Source organism: Nannospalax galili, unplaced genomic scaffold (genome assembly GCF_000622305.1).
Source record: "Nannospalax galili isolate Female #2095 unplaced genomic scaffold, S.galili_v1.0 scaffold788, whole genome shotgun sequence".
Lineage (NCBI taxonomy): Eukaryota > Metazoa > Chordata > Mammalia > Rodentia > Spalacidae > Nannospalax > Nannospalax galili.
The window spans coordinates 1,073,009-1,094,372 of record NW_008359996.1 but is presented as its reverse complement, the minus strand read 5'-3'; the positions used below and the strand labels follow the sequence as shown (position 1 = coordinate 1,094,372).

Below are 21,364 nucleotides of genomic sequence, written 5' to 3'. Positions count from 1 at the left end.
TAATAATTAATATTACCTAATAGAAAGCACTATTATATTAAAAATAATTTATTGCAGTCAAGTAGGGTCCATACCAGGGATTAAGCACATCAATAGTGGAGAAGTGATTCAGAAGACCTGTCTTGCCTTTTTTTTTTTTTTTTAATTCATGGGAAAGAGTTCTCTCCGTTGATTATGCTTCATAATTCATTGATTCAACTATGCCACATTCACACCTGCAGAGCAACCACTGTAAAAGGGCAGTGGCAAAGAGGAACTGTATTTAGACAAATCGTTTTTTTCCTGAAGCTGTACTATTGAGCAAAAGTTCTGCCAATGTTGATCAGGTTCTGTTACCTGAATATTTGATAATGGTGATGCGTTTCTGCCATAATCCCACACATTTGACAATTTCCTGTATATCCTACAGTATTAGAAAACCCTGATTTTTACTCATGTTTGTTCAATAAATACTTGAGAAAAGAAAAAAAGGTGTTTTTAGTCTGGCATGGTAGTGTATGCCTGTAATCCCCAGTGTTTGAGAAGCTGAGGCAGGAGGATGTTTGAGGCCAGCCTATTCTGCATAGAGACCCTGTTCCCCATCTCAAAAAAAAAAAAAAGTATGTGTGTGCAAATGCGTTCACCCATGTTCAAGCATGGACAGAGGGCAATAGTGGGTGTCTTCTTGTATCACTCTCCACATTAATTTTTTCAATCAATTAAATTTGTTCTTTTAAATTTTTTTGCATTACTAATTTATTGTTGTATGTGGGATAGGGGTGCATGAGTCTGGAGGTCACAGAACAACTTGTTGTTCTGTTTCCACCTTATGGGTCCCAGGGGTTGAATTCAGGTTGTTAGACTTGGCGGCAGGTGCCTCTACCTGCTGAACTATCTAGGTGGTCTTTAAATTTATTCTTTGACAGTTTCATACATGTACAGAATTCATCCTGATTACTCTTATTCCCCCCACACACCTTATTTCCCTCCCACCCCTTTACCTTAACAGAATCTGTTACTGAACCTGACGCTCACTGTTAGCAAGTTTCCCCCTAACCCCGCATCCTTCTGTCTTTAGCCCCCCAGCACTGGGATGACAGATCCCACATCCAGCTTTTATATATTTAATTTTTTAAAAAAATTTATTTGGGCCAGGTGTGGTGGTACACGCCTTTAATCCCCCCCATCTCAAAAAGACCAAAAAAAAAATTTTTTTTTATTTGGGTCTAGAATGATGGCTCAGCAGTTAAGAGCTCTTGCACCCACATGGTGGCTAACAGCCATCCATAATTCCAGTTCCAGGGGAACCAATGCCTTCTTTTGGCCTCTGTGGGCATTGCACATGAGTGCACTTCTATGCAGGCAGTACACTCATACATATAAAATAAAAATATTTTTAAAATAAAAAAGATTTGTGTGTGTTTGTCTGTCTGTGTAGATGTCAGAAGAGGGAGTCAGATTCTCCAGAACTGGAGTTGTGAGCCATCTTATGTGGGTGCTAAGAACTGAACTCTCTCCTTTGGAAGAGCAGGAAGGGCTCCAAATGGACAGATTACTTCATGCTTGTAGAGCAAGCACTTTAAACATGGAGCCGTCTCTGCAACCCTTCCTCCTCCCAAATTTAAGTAGCGTTTGAAATTGTAGTAGGTTATAATGCAGCTGTAGAGCACTTAACACACACGTCAGATTTTTCTAGGTCCCCAAACATTGCTAAAGAATTAGGTGATTGTGGCATTGTGAGTGGGAAGATTATTTGAGCCCCGGAGTTTGAGACTAGGCCTGGGCAACATAGCAAGATCCTGCCTCAAAAAAAGTTCCAATTGATAATTATTATTTGGTCTTTTTGAGACAGGGTCTCGCTGTAACCCCAGCTGGCCTAGAACTCACTATGTAGACCAGGCTGGCCTCAAACTCACAGAGATCCACCTGTCTCTGCCTCCAGAGTGCTGGGATTAAAAGCATGCGCCACCATACCCAGCCCCCTATTATTACTTTGAGTGTGCTACACATGTATACACATGCATGGCATGAGGTCAGAGACAACTTTCAGGATCTGTTCTCTCCTTCCACTGTGTGGGTTCCAGGAATTTAACTCAAGTCATCAGGCTTGGCAAGCAAGCACCTTTACCTGCTGAGCCATCTTGCTAGCTGACTTACTAGAAATATATAGATGATATTTCTGTTTGATGGAAACTTAAACTTGATGAACTTCTAACACCCTGTCATTGTCATCCAAGGGTTTTGCTCTGTGACCTTAAACCCTGTCTGTAAACCATGAATATAGATTTGTTAGTATGTCATGGTTTTAGCTGGCATGACTTTTGTAGTGCCTGCAGATCTCTTTCTCATAAACCACTAAAGATTCTTTTTTTTTTTTTCTACTGATCCTGTTTGATGTCTCTCTATAGCTCTAGTTAGGCTCAGAAAAATTAGATCCCAGGTAGGAACATACTGAAGAGGAGAACCATTGGGGGTAGAAACGTAGTGTTAAATATTTTTGATTCAGTGGTGTAATTGAAACCTTTGCCTAATGTCTTGAGTACCTTTCAGTAATAGCCTTCTAGTATTATTTTCCCCATTCCATCATGTAGCTAGTCCTACCCTTGCACTCCTTCATATTTCTTCAGGAAAGTTGCAGACATTGGCAGTGCTATTGCGACAGCTCAAGGCAGAGGGCCACCGGGTGCTCATTTTCACCCAGATGACCCGAATGCTGGATGTATTGGAGCAGTTTCTCACCTACCATGGCCACCTATATTTGCGTCTGGATGGCTCTACTAGAGTTGAACAGAGACAGGTAACTTAAGCACCTTCAGCCCTTGTGAGACTTCACCTCAGCTTCTCTCTCTTCTCAAACCCTGAACTTAGAGAAGGGATCCTATTAAACCTTTGATTTGATTTGGAAATAAGTCTCTGAATACCATCTTGGTTTTTTTTTTCTTTCCTTCTAGGCCTTGATGGAACGCTTCAATGCAGATAAACGCATATTCTGCTTCATCCTTTCAACTCGAAGTGGAGGTGTGGGTGTGAACCTGACAGGAGCAGACACTGTTGTTTTTTATGACAGTGACTGGAATCCTACCATGGATGCTCAGGCCCAGGATCGCTGTCATCGAATTGGCCAGACTCGAGATGTCCACATCTATAGGTATTGCCTAGTCTTCTCTCACCTGATATCCTCTTTATTTTTAGGGTGTCTCAATATATTTCACTGTTTATATCTCATTTCCATTTCCTAGGCTGATCAGTGAACGTACAGTAGAGGAAAACATTCTTAAAAAGGCAAATCAGAAGAGAATGTTGGGAGACATGGCCATTGAGGGAGGCAACTTCACTACAGCCTATTTTAAGCAGGTATTTAAGTCTGGGCAGAAGAAGAGAACTTGTATTCCCAAAGGAGTTCTTCCTACTTACTAAAGAGTTGCTACTTTAGCTTCCACAGACTTGTTTCTCAACCAGAGGCACTTTATATTTCCAGACTTCAGTTACCTAGGGGTAATATTCCATTCACTGACCTCTTCGCTTCTGTTGTATCTAATAGCAAACCATCCGAGAGCTGTTTGATATGCCTCTGGAGGAGCCATCTGGCTCGTCTGTACCTTCTGCTCCTGAGGAGGAAGAGGAGACTGTGGCCAGCAAGCAGACTCATATTTTGGAGCAGGTGATAAAAGAATGGGCAATCCTAAAATAGCACTGCTGCCTAGAGTATTTCTTGTCTCTTACTAGTCCTTTGAGTTTGTCCAAGGGAAAGTACAATTTCTGCTGACTTCCAGATTGTAGTCAATGTTTCTTAGGGTTTTGGGGGTGGGGCGGAGGGGGGTCTTGTTTGAAATAGTCTTCCTGTAACCCTGGCTGACCTAGAACTCACTGTGTAGACCAGGCTGGCCTTGAATTCACAGAGATCTGCCTGCCTCTGCCTCCCAAGTGCTGGGATTAAAAGCCTGCACCACTACACCCAGCTTATTAGTTTTAAGTATGTGATACTGGTTCACATGATCGAGCAGAGAAATAATTTGGAGTTCTAGGTGTTTTGATTGCAGCAATGCTACGTTTTTCTTTACTCTTGAAATGGGAGTCTTACTATGTAACCCAGATTGGTTTTAAACTACTGGCTTAAGCCCTTCTGCCTCAAGTAGCAGTGCTTTGCAATAATTTTGTTTGTTAAACCAACTTGGAGATTTTTACTCTTGTGAGCCTCATATTTCACTTTTCTGAAAGGCTAATGTAGCAACTCTTATAAGTGGTGTACTACATATAAAAACAATGACTTGGGCATGATATAAAACACTGGTTTTCAACCAGTTGTGGTGTTGCATGCCCTTAATCTCAGTAGAGGCAGGGGGAGTTCTGTGGGGTCAAGGTCTACATGGCACATTCCAGGCCACCTGGAGCCATACCCCCCCCAAAAAAAAAATATTTTAAGACTGAGAGTCTTGCCATAAAGGCCAAACTGGCCTCAAACTTGCCATTTTCTCCAGCTTCCTAGCTAGGAAGATGTAAAAAAATTAATTCATGTGCCCCATCTCAAAATCTACTAAATCATAATTGTTGTGTGTTAGACCTAAGTCAGCACTTTTATTCTTTTCAGAACTGTGTAGACATAGACAGTTTCTACCTTAAGAACCCTAAAAGGGGACTGAAGAGAGGGCTCAGCAGCTAAGAGCACTGCTGCTGGTAGAGGACCTAGATTCGGTTCCCAGCACCTACACAACAGCTAACAGCTCTGTAACTCCAGTTCCAGGGGATCCAATGCCCTCTTGGGGCATTGCAGGAACACAGGTGCACTTATATATATGTATATATGTGTGTGTGTGTATGTATGTATGTAGGCATAACACTCATAAGCATAAAATAATAAAGTATTGAAAAAAAAAAAAGAACCCTGGACTGGCATGATGGCTCAGTGGTTAAGAGCACTGGCTGCTCTTACAGAGGACCCAGGTTCGAGTCCCAACACGCACATGGCAGCTAACTGTCCTTAACTACAGTTTCAGGGGATCCGATGACCTCTTCTGTCCTCTGGGCACTGCGTGACTTGGGTATACTTACATACATGCAAGGCATAACATTCATACACATAAAATAAAACTAGCTGGGCATGGTGGCACACGCCTTTAATCCCAGCACTCGGGAGGCAGAGGCAGGCAGATCTCTTTGAGTTCCAGGCCAGCCTGGTCTACATAGTGAGTTCCTGGCCAGCTGGGGCAACAGGGAAACTCTGTCTCAAAAATACCAATAAATAAATAATTAATTAATTTGAAATAATAATTCTTTAGAAAAAAAAATCCTAAGAAGGGAGGATTTTGCTCTTGATAAATGTGTCAATATCTGGTTCAAGATTGTCCCTGAACTCAATATCATGGATGTGTCCTTGTGATAAGTCCATAGTAGCCCTGAATATATCAAGTTTATTAATGAAAGCAAGGGAAGAAGCGTTGCCCATTTTCCATATAGTGGGATTTGCAGGTTGTAGTTACATCTCCGGAGTAAGGAGTAACTATGTGTAACGTTTAGGAAGCAGTTTACTTACTGATGAAAAAAGATAACTCAGTTACAGTCATCTGCCTTTGCTAGGTTATGCAGGGTATTATGTAGTGTGTTGTATAATTCTTTTTTTTTCCTATTTTATGTGTATGGGCACTGCATGTATGTCAGTGCACCTGTGCATGCAATGCCTACAGAGGCGAAAAGAGGGCATTGGATCCTCTGGAACTGGAGTTAGGGATGGTAGCTGCCATATGAATGCTGGGAACTGAACCCAGGTCCTCTAGAAGAGCAGCCAGTGCTCTTAACTGCTAAGCCATCTTTCCAGCCCCTGTTGTGTAGTTCTTAATAGAAAATACAGGTGTAGTGCATCATGGATTTTTACCTATTTAAATGCCTTCTTGGGCATATGCTATAGACTACATTTTTTTTTTTTTAACATTTATTTGGGAGGTGGGGTGGGCGGGGCACGTGCCTCAGTTCACATGGGAAGGTTGGAGAACAACTTATGAGAGTTGGTTCTCCTGCCCTGTGGGATCCAGGGATTGAACTCGGGTTGTCAGTCTTGACTGCAAATACCCACTAAGTCAATTTCCTGGACTTTAGGTTACTTTCTTTTAGCATGTTTGATGTGAATTCAATCATGAATGTTTGTGTGCATGTTAATGAAGGTGCTTGCAGAGTCCAAAAGAGGGCATTGTTAGAAGCTGTTGGGAGCTACCTAATATCAGTGCTAGGATAATGAACACTCCCCATTTTGTGACTTTGCTGGGGTCGGAATCCAGGGTTTTATGCATCTAGGTAAATTTTCTGCTAGCTATACTCCCAACCCACTCCTATTCGTTACTATTTTTTGGGTTTTTTAAAAAGACTTTTACAGCTTTTTTTTTAATATTTTTATTTTAGGTGTATGCATGCATGTAGATAAGTGCACCTGTGTCATGCAGTGCCCACGGAGGACAGAAGAGCTGTCAGATCCCCTGGAACTAGAGTTACGGACAGTTGTTAGCTGCCATGTGGGTGCTGGGATTCAAACCCGGGTCCTCTGCAAGAACAGTCAGTTTTCTTAACCACTGAGCCATCTCTCCAGCCCTAGTTTTTGTTTTTTTTTAAAAAAAAAAAAAAAAAACTGTACAACTGACTCTAATGGAAAGGAAATAAAGCTGGGAGCCTTTAAATTGTCATTTGTCCCTAGTGAGAGATCTGTTCTGTCATGTGTGGGCTATAGAGTTGCTTTGATAACTCTGGAGTTTCAGAACATTATTTAACGAATTCAGCTGCAAATCTGGTTTTATATAAACTTGGCTTCAGATGTTTTTGTAAGAGCCTAGTCATGCCAGGAGTGGTGGTGCATACCTGTAATCCCAGCACTTGGGAGGCAGGGGCAGGTGGATCTCTTGAGTTCAAGGCCAATCTAATCTACATCACAAGTGCTTGTTTTACGTCTTTGAGACAGTCTTGCTATGTCTCTGTGACTGGCCTATAACATGCTGTATAGAGCCTGCTGACCTCAAACTGTTTTTGCTTTCTGATTGCTGAGATTATGGGTATGTGCCAACATGTCTAGACAAGTTTTCTGGGGTTTTGTGCCTTTAATCTCGAGTTTCTGGGGGTGAATGCCTTTAATCTTAGCACTCAGGAAGCAGAGTCAGGTAGATCTCTGAGCTCCAGGTTAGTCGGGGCTACATGGTGAGATCCTGTCTCAAAAAAAAATTTTTTTTTAAATTATGTAACTGAATGTGGACGTGTACATATGTGCCACAGTGTGCTTGTGGAGGTCCTAAGACAACTTTCAGTTCTTCCACTGTGGATTCTGAGGATCAAACTCATGTCCTCCTTAGGCTTACTGGGCTACCATCTCTACCCACTAGCCATCTCCATAGCCCCCAAGTGTTTTTATTTGTATGCCCTTTGTTTTTCTTTACACCCTTGAAGGCATTGTGTCGAGCCGAAGATGAAGAGGATATCCGTGCAGCCACCCAGGCCAAAGCTGAACAAGTGGCTGAGCTTGCAGAATTTAATGAGAATGATGCTGGTGAGGGAGAGGAAACTAGTCGGCCTGGGGCTGAGGATGAGGAGATGTCTCGGGCTGAACAGGAGATTGCTGCTCTTGTGGAACAGGTCAGTGTTGGACCCAGTGCTACTGATCTTCATCATAACTTACATCAGGGCACAGAACCCTTTTTTCCCCCCTGGTGATAATAAAAGTACTAAGCCCATGGTTCACAAGTTCCTGTGTTGATCAACTTATTCCTCCCTACAGCTGACTCCCATTGAGCGCTATGCCATGAAATTCCTAGAAGCTTCATTGGAAGAAATAAGCCGAGAGGAACTCAAGCAGGCAGAAGTAAGTCTTCCTGGAGAATGAGGCTTACAGTGGGAAGCTGCTAATTTCTACTATGCTTTGCTCTGCTTGTCTCTTTCTGACCATCTTGGGCTGTGTTGTTGGTAGGAACAAGTAGAAGCTGCCCGAAAAGACCTGGACCAAGCCAAGGAGGAGGTGTTTCGCCTACCCCAGGAGGAGGAAGAAGGGCCAGGGGCTGGGGATGAGATGTCCTGTGGGACTAGTGGAGGCACCCATCGGCGCAGTAAGAAAGTCAAGCCTCCTGAAAGGCCAGGGACTCGTGTCAGTGAGCGTCTTCGTGGAGCCCGGGCTGAGACTCAAGGGACAAACCACACTCCTGTCACATCTACCCATCATACCTGCAATACCATGCCCCCTCGATGTAGCCCTGTGAGGGAGCGAATTCCTAGGCCGGTGCCTAGGCCTCGACCTGATCCTGTTCCTGCTCCTGCTCCTGCTCCTGCCCCTGCCCCTGCTTCACCTCCTGCCCCAGCACCAGCCTCTATACCCATTTCAGCCCCAAATCCAGTAACCATTCTTCCTGTCCATAGCTTGCCTACTCCCCCACTTCTGCCTCAACTTCCTCGTTCTCCTGCCTGTACACCACCCCCCTGTGACCCTCTATCTGCTTGTACCCCCTCACCAGCTCAGACTGCTCTCTTAACCTCTTCCTCACCAGTCCTGCTTGATTCCCTTTCTGTTCCTATCTCTCCTTCAGTCACCAACCTCCCCTTGGACTTGAGGCCTGAGGTAGAACTGTGTGCACAAGAGTTGGCAACTATGGAGTCTCTGGAGCTTCCCAGAATGACCAGTTCTGAGGCTTCCCTGCTTGTTCCTCCAAAGGATCTTAGGCCAGTAGCTGTTGATATCCTGCCTGAGTCAGAGAAGTCTCTTCCTCTTCTCTCTTCTGCGCCCAGCCCGACCCTGGAGCCTAGCAGTGTCCCTAATGGTCAAGAGCAGGAAGTGCCAGATCCTGTGGAGGGGGCCAACCTCACACTGCTGCCTGGTAGTGAGGAGTTGCCCATGGGTCTGAGTGAGAGCAGTGAGCTGGAACTCCCACCTTCGGCAGCATCTGATGAGCCACTTCAGGACCTGTTGGAGACTGACAGGAACTTGGAAGAGATGGGAGAGGTTCAGACCCCAATCTCTAACCCAGAAAAGCCACAAGAACTTGTTACAGCTGAGGTTACAGCCCACTCAACCTCTTCTTCTGCCACCTCCTCTCCTGAGGGTCCTTTGCCTGCTCGGCCCCCACGGCGTCGTACAAGTGCTGATGTAGAAATTAGGGGTCAGGGGTCTGGCAGACCAGGACAACCTCCAGGCCCCAAAGTACTTCGGAAGCTTCCAGGACGGCTAGTAACTGTGGTGGAGGAAAAAGAACTTGTGAGGCGGCGGCGGCAACATCGGGGAGCTGCCAGCACCCTAGTACCTGGGGCCTCTGAAGCTAGCGCCAGCCCAGGAAGCCCATCGACCCGCAGCGCATCAGGGCCAGAATCCTCACCTCCCAGCAGTGGGCCCTGTGAAGCTGCTACTTCATCCTCACTGCCCATCCCAACCCAGCAGCCCTTCATAGCTCGTCATCACATTGAGCTGGGGATGACTGGTGGGGACAGCCCAGAGAATGGAGAAGGGGCAGTGCTTGCCATCACTCCACCTGCTGTGAAACGTCGGAGGGGAAGGCCCCCCAAGAAGAACCGGTCTCCAGCAGATGCTAGGAGAGGGGTGGATGAGGCACCCTCATCCACCTCTAAGGGGAAAACCAATGGGGTTGACCCAGTCCCTGGGGCTGAGCCAGTAATTCTTGCAGAGCCTGTCCTAGAACCCCATTTTATTCCTGGGCCCCAGCCTCTTGGACCCCAGCCAATTCACAGACCAGAGCCCATCATCCTATCACCTGTGGAGAAAAGGAGGCGTGGGCGCCCCCCTAAAGCACGGGATTTGTCCATTCCCCGGACCTCTCCAGGGGATGGCGACTCAGAGAGTCGGACACAGCCACTCCCTTTCCCAGTACCCCTGACACCAGTTCCACCACTCCTACCCTGTCCCACTGCTGTCGCCAACACTGTCACCACTGTCAGCATTTCAACATCCCCACCTAAGCGGAAGCGGGGCCGACCCCCCAAGAATCCACCTTCACCTCGGCCCAGCCAGCTTCCTGTCTTGGACCCTGACAACTCTTCTGTTTTTGAGAGCTGTGGACTGGGGAGACGGAGGCAACCCCTGGGCCAAGGGGAGAGTGAAGGCAGTTCCTCTGATGAGGATGGAAGCCGCCCTCTCACCCGCCTGGCCCGCCTACGTCTGGAAGCGGAGGGCATTCGGGGACGAAAGAATGAAGGGTCCATGGTGGTGGCTGTAATCCAGGATGACCTGGATTTAGCAGATAGTGGGCCAAGTGGGTTAGAACTGACACCACCTGTGGTTTCGTTAACCCCCAAATTGCGTTCAACCCGTCTGCGGCCAGGGTCTCTAGTCCCCCCACTAGAAACTGAGAAGATGCCTCGCAAAAGGTCAGGAGCTCCAGTTGGTGGGAGTTCAGGGATGGCAAAGCGGGGCCGCCTGCAGCCCCCAAGTCCCCTGGGGCCTGAGGGTTCAGTAGAGGAATCGGAGGCTGAGGCCTCAGGTGAAGAGGAGGAAGGAGATGGAACCCCACGCCGCCGAATTGGTCCCCGCAGGCTCGTTGGGACCTCCAACCAAGGGGACCAGCGTATCCTGCGTAGCAGTGCTCCTCCCCACCTGTGTGGCCCTACCATTAGTCACAGAGGCCGAAAGGCCAAGACGTGAGTGGGCTGCCCCTCCACCTAAGTATCCCATCGTGGCTGCTTTCCCTCCAGGACCAGGCCTGACTCTGTTAACCACTACTTGAAGTCTTTGAGGGAAAAAGCCTACAGGGAGACAATAGGGGCCTTCTCCCTTTCCACCAAAGTAGGGGGTAGGTAACTGGTTGTCATGGAATGGGGCTCATCACAATCCCCCTTCCCTCCTACTCCACATGGCTGGGTAGTGTTAAGGGTGGCAAGATAGTTTCTGTCCCCACCCCCTTGTACTTGATTCCCCAGCTATCTTTCACAGCCTCAAACCCTTAGGGAAAAGGGAGGGGCTTCTCTACAATGAGGTGGGGTTTTTGGTTTTTTTGGGTTTTTTTTTTTTTTTTTTTCCTTTTTTTTTTTTTTTTTTTTTTTTTTTTTTTTTTTTTTTTTTAAAGAAGAAAACATAATAAACTTAGTTTCTGTACAAGCATCCGTGTTAGGAGGCTTCTGATTTTCTGGTCTGGTTGGAGGGCTGGGTGGGAACTTGGGCAATCATATTTCCCTCTTTCAAAGACCCCAATCCCAGATCTCTAATGGAAGATTGTGTACCTTTGAGGCAGAACTCTCCCCTCTCTCACCCAAGAAAAGGGAAGATTGGCAAATCTGACCTGGTAGAGTACTTTCTGAAGTGTTTTAAATCACCCAGGCATACTCATTTCCTGACTTAGTCTTTCCCTTAGCTCCTCCAATGCCTTAGCCTTCCCTTTTAGCCCTCTTGCTCAGGTGCTTCTTCACACTTTTCAGAAGGCAGGGATCCTACTCCATTTGTTTCATCCCATGGCCCTCTGCTCTCCATCTAGCAAAACTGGTTTGAATTGGCCACACCCCTTCCCAGCTCCCTGGGCTCTTCACATGGTGGCCGGCTATACAACTCTACCTTGGCTTGGCACCTGAGTCAGCTTCATCTCCACCCAAGCCAAATTAAACCTGAGACAGGAGCTGAAACTCACAATCCCTCAGAGCCTATAGGCAGGTAAGAACCTCTGTTCATGTTTATATCTTAGGAGCATAGCTTCCTGAACCCTCTTGGGCTCTTCATCTGAGTTCCTGCCTCTGCTTACCCTGCAGCTTTCTGGCACACATCCTTTTGCTCTCTTTGTTTCTCGTCTCTGTTTTGTTACTTGTGTTTGGGCAACCACAGGCAATTTCATTTTGTCTAGGCTGTAGATGAGTGATTGGATATGGGGGTGGAACGATATATAGAGGGCCTGAGAAGTAAGGAGATGAGAAATGAGTAGGGCATCATTATGCAGGTTTCTGTGGGTAATGAGGTCATTTGGACTGCTAATTTGTGTTGTGTGGTCTGAGTTAAAAAGGAGAGGTGGTGGCAAGAAGGCAGCATAGAACAGACCCCAGCTTGGAAAGGTACCTGATGCTCAGGGATTTGTTCTGGTTTTTGTGTGTTGTTTTTTGACACAGGTTCTCATATAGCCCAAACTGGCCTCAAACTCCCTCTGTAGTCAACGTTAACCTTAAATTCTTGCCTCCACCTCCTGAGAATTGGAACTACAGTTGTGTGCCACCACTCCTGGTTTAGGTTTTTAGGATTCTTTTAGTTTCATAAACTGAAGAAAAAATAGAGCTCTACGATTTTCCTTTCCTCCATCCCCATAACTGTTTTTATCTAAAATGGCCGAAGAGGAGTGCCAGGCCTAGAGTCTTCTCTGACTTCTCAGTACTCAATGGCACTCCCAGGGGAACTTTTGGGTCCTTTGAAATATAGTTTAAAAATCGGTCTTGCCTGTCTGCGTGGTGGCACACGCCTGTAGTCCCAACACGGGAGGCAGAGACAGGCGGATCTCTGTGAGTTCAAGGCCAACCTCGTCTACATAGTTCCAGGAGAGCTGGGGCTACAGGGAGACCCTGCTTCAAAAAGACAAAGAAAAAAAAAAAAAAAATCAGTCTTGAGCCAGGCATACTGGTATGCCTGTTATCCCAACACTTGGAGACAGGCAAGAGAACTGAAAGTTCAATATCTGCCTGTACTACATAGTGAGACCCTGTCTCAAAAACAATACAATTTTTTGAGATTCTGTGTATCTCCTCAGTATGCATGTCAATTTGCTTCCCTTGTCAAAGGAATAAGTTCAGGCTGGGCATGGTGGCATATGGCGCAATTGCCTTTAGTCCCAGGGAGGCAGGCTGAGTTCCAAGCTAGCTAGGGCTGCATAGTGAAACCCTGTCTAAAGCACATTCATACTTGCTTGCCTTTGAAGACTTGGAATCTTAGGCTGATGGAAAACATTCCAACCACATATTTAGTATCTTGGTCTGAGTCACTAGAGGAATTCCCCAGTAAGGCAGCATTCCTGCTAAGTTGCTAGGCAGCATGCTGAGAGGGGTGGAGTTACCAAGCCAGTCCAAGGAAAGGCTCATTTTGTTGGGCTTAAAAGTGCCTTGACTATCGCCCACAGGTGATGGAGGACGAGGAGAAGGCAGTTGAGAGCTTGGTGGGCAACACGGAAGCTGCTCATTCTCCATCTCCTATCCGCTGCTGCTGGCTCCGCCTCCGCTACTGGGCAGCTACTAGCATTATCTGTGGCTGTTCTTGCCTGGGAGTCATGGCTCTTGTGTTTGCCATCAAGGTGAGGAATAAAATTCCTGTGGAAATGGGTGGGTATAATAAGGCAGTGATTTTATGAATCTGACCTGTCTACTTCACTAAATGCCTGTCAGTTAGGAACTTACTGCCCGAATTAAGGATAATACTTTCCTGAGCCAGTCATTGTGGCACATGCCTTTAATCCCAGCACTTGGGAGGCAGAGGCAGGTGGATCTCTGAGTTCGAGGAAACTATAAGGACACCCTGTCTCAAAAAGACGAAAAAAAAAGGAAAGAAAATTTTCTGGCCAGGTGTGGTAGCACATGGTTTTAATCCCAGCACTGGAGAGGCAGAAGCAGGCAGATCTCTGTGAGTTCAGGCCAGCCTGAGGAAGATCTCAGGTGGTCTCATGAGCTAGCCATGACCACCATGAAAAGTAGGCAGGACTGAGATGGAAACCTTACTTTGCAGATGAGACATGATGACAAATTAGAAAAGGCTGTAAAATGCTTAGCTGTGAGTTAATGAGCTGTGATGGGTGAAGGACTTGAGTGGGGCAATGGGCACTTTGGGTTAGGGAGAGAATCTAACCAAGAACCTGCCCCCACAGGCGGAAGAGCGACATAAGGCAGGCCGATCCAAGGAGGCAGTGTACTGGGGGGCCCGGGCCCAGAGACTCATTCTGACCAGTTTTGCTGTCTGGATTGCTGTCCTTACTCTGGCTCCCCTGCTTCTGTGGCTGCTCTCCTACACCATCGCACAAGCTGAGTGACTCTGGATGGTCTCTGCTGAGAGTCGGGACCTTCTGGATCCAATCCAACAGTGCTACAGTGCTCAGTTCTGGTGACAGCACTGGCCCTTGTCTGGAAGTGTGTTGCCTTTCTCAAGGGCCTTTGGAAGCGCTCACCTAGCCTTTTTAAAAAAGCACCTGAAACTGAGGGGAGGTCAGGCTACTCTGTTCTTTAATTGTCCTCTACTTTCTGTCTCCCACCTAGGGGCTTCCATTCAGAGGAAGGATTGAAGACCAGGCTTGATTTTATTAGAATTTGTTTTGTAATAAAAGCCTTTTTTGGTGATGAAATATCCTTGTCTAGTTCTTTTTTGTGCTTCCCCCTGGACTTTTGGTGGTAATCTGGCTTCTAATCTCTACCTAGTCTCTACAAGAGAAGAAAAGGTTTTTTTTACTTCTGGAAATTTTCCTTGATATAATCCAGCTTCTTCCTTATATATTAGCCAAGACCCCAAGGTCAGACAAGAATACTAACAATTCCAGTGCTGTTGAATATTTACTAGTACGCTGTGCTCCAAGCACTATTATTTTGGTCTTCACAGTGACTCAGTAGTAGGTACCATTGTTCTTTATAGCTGGAGAAATGTGTACAGATTTGTTCAAGGTCCTTCAGCTAATAAAAAAAAAAAAGTAGGATTGAGCCAGGCGTGGTGGCGCACAACTTTAATCCCAGCACTTGGGAGGCAGAGGCGATCTCTGAGTTCAAGGCCAGCCTGGTCTACATAGTGACTTCCAGGAGACCCTGCCTCCAAAAGACCAAAAAAAAAAAAAAAAGTAGGATTGAATCGAGACAGTTTGATTCCAAAGCTAAGAGAGGAGTAAAAAGATTGGGTCACAGGAGCATCCCCCCTCTATATGGACAGTTGTATGATTAAATTAATTTTATGTCCTTTATCTTGGAACTCCTGATGAGATATTAAACTGTTAAGAGTTTATAAATGTACATATAGGGAGTAGGGTAGGTATCTGGTCTTTTATTAAATCTGGCTGTCCTCAAAGTTGTGTAGCCAAGGCTGGTTTTGATCCTCCCTGCTTCCACCTCCCAAGACTGGGGATTACTGGTGTGTGTGCCACCATGCCTGGCTATTGTTTTGTTTGGTTTTGTTTTGTCTTGTTTAAATGACAGAATCTTACTATGTAATCTCAAACTTAAGCTCTTCCTGCTTCTGCCTCCTGAGTGCTGGGATTGCAGGTATGCATCATCACACTCAGCTTAAACATTTTTTTTTTTCTATCTGAAACATCCTACAGGCAGATTCCTCCCAAAATATACAGTTTAAATTAATACATAGGGGCAGGAGACATGGTTCAGTAGTTAAAAGCACTGGCTGCTCTTGCAGAATACCCAGGTTTGGTTCCCAGCACCTACATGGTGACTAACAACCATCCTTAACTCTAGTTCCAGGGTATCTGCCACCCTCTTATGGTAAGTATCTGTAGGCATTTGCATCTGCAGGCCTTGCTGACACAGGTATACTTACATGTAGGCAAAACACTCATAAAATAAAATAAAAAATTTTTAATTACCTGGGCATAGTAGTTAACACCTTTAATTCTAGCATTCAGGAAGCAGAGGCAGGTGGATCTCTTTGAGATCAAGACCAGTCTGGTCTACATAGTGAGCTCCAGGTGGCTGGGGCTCCAGGGAGAGCCAATCAATTAATCAATCAGTCAATTAATCAATCAAATAAAAGCCAGACATTTGGCTCACACCTTTAGTCCCAGCACTGTGGAAGCAGAGGCAGGTGAATCTGTGTGTTTAAGGCCAGCTCGGGCTACAAGGAGACCCTGTCTCTAAATAAATGAATAAATAAGGAGACCCTGTCTCTAAATAAGTATGTAGGTGGCTGGAGAGATGACTCAATGGGTAAGAGCACTTGATGCTTTTCCAGAGGACCTGAGTTTGATTCCCCGAACCCACATCCACCAGCTCACAACTGCTTGTAACTCCAGCTCCAGGGGACCCAACACCCTCTTGTGTTTGGCCTAAGTGGGCACCTGCACGTGTTTTACACACACACACACACACACACACACACACACACACACACTTTTTAAAGAAACTAGATGCTGGGCATGGTGGTGCACACTTTTAATCCCAGCACGAGAGGCAGAGGCAGGCGAATCTCTGTGGGTTCGAGGCCAGCCTGGTCTCTATAATGAATCCAGGACAGCTAGGGCTACAGGGAGACCCTGTCTTGAAAAGAAAAACAAAAAAAACAAAAAAAACTGTAGAGATTGAGTCATGTATTATTTTTGTTTTTGCTCCTAAAATTGTGTTCTGTATTCTGTAAGCTGTAGTTTTCATTGCTACATATTATATAAAAATATCATTTGTTCATTTTCTGTGGTAGGATTTTGGAATGTTTTTGGTTCAAGGATATTATAAATCATGCTGCTGTATGTCTATTGAGTACATGAGCCTCAGGAATGGAATTTTGCTTTACTGTAATTCAAGGATCAGCAGATCTAAACAAATTAGAGATATGCACACTGGTAAGAAAGGAAGCAACACATGATGGCTGTCCTCAGTGTTCCAAAGTGCCCTTATGTTGTGTTACTTTTACTGATGAGACTTGAATGACTTATCTAGTCACCTTAGATAGGACACCAAGAACAGACCAAGGAAATGATTCAAGTCTAGCTTGATGAACCAATGAGTTTATTTGGATTAGTGACAGGAACATGGATGACTCTAAAGTAGCTGTTTCACTGAAAAGTCTGCTACTGCATAGGCAACAGCTCCCAAAAACTGCATCCCTGGAGTTCCCTGCCCAACATGTAGGCAGGTCCACCAAAGAGTTTTCTCCCCAGCAACTGTTTACCAATAACATAGCCTTGGAGAAAGGCTTCACAACTTTCTGAGCTTCCCAAGTTTTATTAGCTTTCTAAGTCTTAACCTCCTCCATTTAGGGGAGAATCTTTCACTTAAGCTCTTCCCTTCAGTTCTTTTTTTTTTTTTTCCTTTTTGGGGACAGGGTCTCCCTGTAGCCACCACCACACCCGGACTAAAGCCTACCGCACCAATTCTTATTCTACATATCTTTTCACTTTCAGTATAGTCTCTGAATTTTCAAGGGACTGTTAGAGATGTCTATTTTCTTTCATTTATAGGTGAGAATTGAGTCACATGATATAGCAACAGTCACTTATTTTCAGTAGCTTCACTGGCTTTGATTCTGTCATCCACTGCAAAAAAGTTTCCTTTCATGACAGACTGACCATAGCAATAACTTATGGGTATAAACCCACATTTCAGAGGGAAACTTGATAAGCATATTGTATGTATTTAATACAGCAATAGCAGTAGCCTCCCCACTGGAGCCTATGACTTCTCCAGCCACAAGTTCTTCCCCAAGGTCCGAAACTGAACAGAACTATCAGCAACCATTTTTCTCTGGCAGCCAGCATAGCACCTTCAAGTGTTACAAAAGTCAGCCAACAGGAAAGGAGCTTCTAGCACAGTCTCAATTTTTCTCCAGGTCCTGCACCCAAACTGTGTGGTGTTTTCAGCAATAAAGGCAGCATCTAGTTTTGACATGCAACTAACAGCAGTGGCAGTGGCCTATGGTTTTTGGTGCTTCAGAGTCCTTTTTAGCCAGAACTCTGGGAATACAGTCCATCTCTGGCATTGAGAGTTTCAGCTAACAACCTTATGGCTCCAAAGAGTGTGTTTTTCCAGCCAGTCAGGGTGCCTCTGTTGAAATTTTTTACAGAGGGTAGGTAGGATCCCTGAAGGCTCATTCCAAGGAAATGTCATTTGGGCTTGTCATTCAGCATGTGATACTAAAAACATTAATAGCGAGGTGGAATACAGCATGAAAAGGTTCCCAACATTTGAATCAAGCACTTCATCAGAAGAGTAAAGTTGGGTACAGTGGCATAGATGAGGGAACACAGCTGCTACTTAACCCTCCACAATCCATATTTCCCATGAACCATTTGGTCTTATCTAGGGCATTGCCATTACGCTGCCATACCCTGAATGGTCTCGGTAGGGCCAACTTGCACAGCTTGGCCTGGCCCATAGCCAAGTGATAGTAGGGCCAGCAGAATCATGCTTTTTAGCCTGCTGTACCTGCCACTGGAGCCAACTCCGGGTCTGACAGACTCTGAGTTTGTGCTGTGGCCACCACCTCTCCATTGGTTACACCTGGCTGCTGAAAAGGCCGTATACTTTCTCATATGGGAGAAATGTTTTATGGGGCGATAATTGCCCACTGCTAGGACAAAATGTTTTTCATCTTTATTCTGCCATTTACACTCTTCAGCCCTTTGGTAAACTGTTGCTCAGGTGTTAGGCTTTCTCTAAGAAAGCTGCCTTGACATAAATCTTGCCACATTTGTCTCCCTTGTTTTTCAAAATTGTTACTACATTTTGCTTTATTTTGTGTGTTTTGGGGGAAGGGCTTGGGCCACAGCATGGTTGCAGAGGTCAGAGGACAATGGTCAGGAATCGGTTCTCTTCTTCCACATATGGGATCTAGGGATTGAACTCACATCATTAGGCTTGAGAGCACATACCTTTACCAACTGAGTGATCTGACCAGCCGTTTTTGTCTTTTAAAGATGGTCTATGTAGGCCAGGCCTACCTTGAACTAACTATGCAGTAAGGCTGGCCTTGAACTCCCGCCTCCACCTCCCATGTACTGAGATTATAGTCACGTCACCATACTCAGGCACACTTGTCTTTGAGTAACCCAGACAGACCCCTTTATCTGTCCTGTTTCATCCCCTTTGATTGTTTTAGCACTTTACAAACCTGATTTATATGCCCCCACCATGGGGCTCAGCAAAAGCAACTACAGCCCATACCAGTCTTGAGGTATCTGAATTAACGTTTTTTTAAATTTTTTTTTTTTTATGTGTATGAGTATATTGCCTGCATGTATGTGAGTGCGCCCGTGTCGTGCAGTGCCGCGGAGGTCAGAAGAGGGCTTCGGATTCCCCTGGAACTGGAGTTAAGGATGGTCAGTAGCCGTCATGTGGGTGCTGGGAATCGAACTCGGGTCCTCTGCAAGAGCAGTCAGTGCTCTTAACCCTGAACCATCTCTCCGGCCCCCGCGTCCAAGCATTTTAAGGTCGCCACCTGGCAGGAACTTTGGACCAGGGTCCGACTACAATAAAGAGGCGGCTAAGGCTGCCAGGAGGAAACTGAGAGGGCCTTACCTAAACCCAAGAACTACCGGATCCCGGGTGGCAAACTTCTGCGTCCCACTCCGGCCTCTGCGCCAAGTAGCAAAGTAGACGCTCCCCCAATTGGCTGTTCCCTCAGGCTTCGCCTTCCGGTCGAGGCCGTAGGTCGCACGGCGTTCAACCGTCCTACCAGGGCTCCCATTGGGCTGCGGGCTTCCAATCGGCAGAATCTCTGAGCCTCCTCTTCCAGCAGCGTTGGCCATTGGCTGCAGTCATGGGCGGAGCCATGGATCGCGGAGCGAGCCGCTTCGGGCTACAGCCGAGGTGCGTCCTCAGTCCGGGAGGTAGCCGGTCTTGGCACCTAGGGTGGACTGCCCCCCCCGCCCCTCCCCCGGACTCAAGACCCTGCGCCCCCTCCCCGCTGACGCCAAGTGCGCCTGCGCGGTACCAGCCGCCGGCACCCGTCCTATTTCCCCCTTCTTCCGGACACCTTTCCCCGCCCCTCCCTGCCCTGTCCCCTTCCCCGTCCTGCTGCCCTCCCTTCCCGTTGGCCCCTCTGCGGTCTCCTAGCCCTGCTCCTTTCCCTACCCCGTCCCCAACCCTCAGGACCCTGGCGCCCCAGCCACAGGTGTTGCGTCCCCGGGAGCCACGATGCGCGTCGTCCCAGAACCTGTGGGCCTCCCTGCCCTCATTGCCCTCCGTTTCCTCCACGCAGGCCCCTACATCCCTCAGAATGACGCTGGACGTGGGGCCGGAGGATGAGCTGCCCGACTGGGCTGCGGCCAAGGAGTTTTACCAGAAGTACGACCCAAAGGATGTTATTGGCAGGTGAGCTTTAGCCAGGCCTACGGAGGTCTGGAGAAGCCCGACCTAGCCCCTAGCCGGGATGCACGCACGACTCTGTTTGAGGGCAGGCCAGTGTAGCCGGGAAGTGGTTGGTGGAAAGCATTTTAAGACGACCAGAATTCTGCTTTAACTCGTTTCATGTCATTCAACGAACTCAGTTGAAGTACTAAGCGTGTACGAAACACAAAGCTAAACACAGGAAGGGTAGAAGATGTCTATACGTCAGATGAAGTGGCTGAAAGAAACACATGGACATTGCCAAGGTATTGGGCTGATACGTAGGGGCTTATAGAAAGTGGTTCCCCAACTTTCCCCAAAAAGAAACAGCTTCCCCAAGGGAGTGATCTTGGTACTGGTTCCAGTCTCTGTCCCTGTCCACCCACTCCCCAAACTCAAGTTGAATGGAGGCTTCATGCATGCTAGCTAAATGCTTTATGGGTTTTGGAGTATAAATAGGAGTCCAGCACGCAGAAATTGGAAGGAAGGCCTCACCTGTAGAAACAGTAGCAGACAAATTTATTCCTCAAAGATTCCCAAAAAGCCTGTGTGGCTGTTAATATCTGTAATCCCTGCACCTGGGAGGCTGAAGTATGAGGACTGTTTTGTTTTGAGTGGGTTCCAAGCTAGACTAAGTTACAGAATAAGAACCTATCTAAAAAAAAAAAAAAAAAGAAAAGCACTTTAAAAAATAAAAATAAGCTGGGTGTGGTGGCGTATGCCTTTAATCCCAGCACTTGGGAAGCAGAGGCAGGCAGATCTCTGTGAGTTCCAGGCCAGCCTGGTCTACATAAAGAGTTCCAGGTCAGCTGGGGGCTACTGGGAGACCCTGTTTCAAAAAGACCAAAAATAAAAATAAGTAAATAAAAATTAAGCTACAAAGCATGGTGGCACACACCCAGCACTAGAGACAGACAGGTGGATCTCTGTGAGATTGAGGCCAGCCTGGTCTACATAGTGAGTTCCAGGCCAATGGGGGCTACAGGGAGACCTTGACTCAAAAAAACCATTAATAGGGGCTGGAGAGTTGGCTCAGCAGTTAGGAACCACTAGCTGCTCTTCCAGAGTACCCAGGTTCCATTCCCAGAACCCACATGGCAGCAAACAATTGTCCTTAACTCCAGTTTCAAGGGGATCTGATGCCCTCTTTTGACCTCTGAGAGCATCACATGACTCAGGTGCACTTACATACATGCAGGCAATACATTCATACAAATAAAAATAAAACATTTTTTCAAAACCAATAATAATGTTTGTTGTGTTAGGCATTAGGGTTACTCAGTGAGGAGTGATGAAACCCCTAAAATTTCTGTCCTTCTGGCGTTTACATTATAAGAGTAGAGACAGGTAAAAAACAAGATAAAGGTGAATGTAAATATTAGGAAGAGGAAAAAAAAAAAAAAAAACAACCTGGGTGTGGTGGGGCACAGCTTTAACC

The 21,364-nt window shown here is 46.3% G+C and overlaps 3 protein-coding genes across 10 annotated transcripts in view; all 3 read left to right on the top strand.

The window, feature by feature from the left end:
* Positions 1-10,673, top strand: part of Srcap (Snf2 related CREBBP activator protein) — a 47,953-nt gene extending 37,280 nt beyond the window's left edge. For 4 of the 6 annotated variants that reach the window (XM_029559076.1, XM_029559075.1, XM_017795790.2 and 1 more), the window contains 7 exons: positions 2,607-2,776; positions 2,931-3,127; positions 3,219-3,333; positions 3,521-3,640; positions 7,399-7,584; positions 7,727-7,810; positions 7,916-10,588. In XM_029559076.1, coding sequence (XP_029414936.1) covers positions 2,607-2,776; positions 2,931-3,127; positions 3,219-3,333; positions 3,521-3,640; positions 7,399-7,584; positions 7,727-7,810; positions 7,916-10,588 — 3,545 coding nt within the window. Of the gene's footprint in view, positions 1-2,606; positions 2,777-2,930; positions 3,128-3,218; positions 3,334-3,520; positions 3,641-7,398; positions 7,585-7,726; positions 7,811-7,915 lie in introns of all 6 variants that reach the window. The other 2 variants (XM_008823840.3, XM_017795791.2) reach the window with 1 other exon arrangement.
* Positions 10,674-10,975: 302 nt separating this feature from the next.
* On the top strand, positions 10,976-14,237 carry Tmem265 (transmembrane protein 265). 2 transcript variants are annotated; one of them, XM_008823841.3, is made up of 3 exons: positions 10,976-11,587; positions 13,029-13,199; positions 13,767-14,237. In XM_008823841.3, the coding sequence occupies exons 2-3, from the start codon at positions 13,032-13,034 to the stop codon at positions 13,926-13,928; spliced, it is 330 nt and encodes a 109-aa protein (XP_008822063.1). In that variant the 5' UTR covers positions 10,976-11,587; positions 13,029-13,031; the 3' UTR covers positions 13,929-14,237. The 2 variants fall into 2 exon arrangements, with proteins under 2 accessions (XP_008822063.1, XP_017651282.1); XM_017795793.2 differs by lacking the exon at positions 10,976-11,587 and having other exon boundaries at positions 12,468-13,199.
* Positions 14,238-19,292: 5,055 nt separating this feature from the next.
* Positions 19,293-21,364, top strand: part of Phkg2 (phosphorylase kinase catalytic subunit gamma 2) — a 9,480-nt gene continuing 7,408 nt past the window's right edge. The window contains exons 1-2 of one of the 2 annotated variants that reach the window (XM_008823838.3): positions 19,293-19,407; positions 19,799-19,911. In XM_008823838.3, coding sequence (XP_008822060.1) covers positions 19,817-19,911 — 95 coding nt within the window. In that variant the 5' untranslated portion in view covers positions 19,293-19,407; positions 19,799-19,816. The other variant, XM_008823839.2, reaches the window with a different exon arrangement.

Excerpts from the sequence above, each read along its gene's own strand:
- Tmem265 (XM_008823841.3), top strand. The coding sequence starts at position 13,032 with ATGGAGGACGAGGAGAAGGCAGTTGAGAGCTTGGTGGGCAACACGGAA. Across the intron at positions 13,200-13,766 it reads CTCTTGTGTTTGCCATCAAG|GCGGAAGAGCGACATAAGGC; the intron begins GTGAGGAATAAA and ends CTGCCCCCACAG.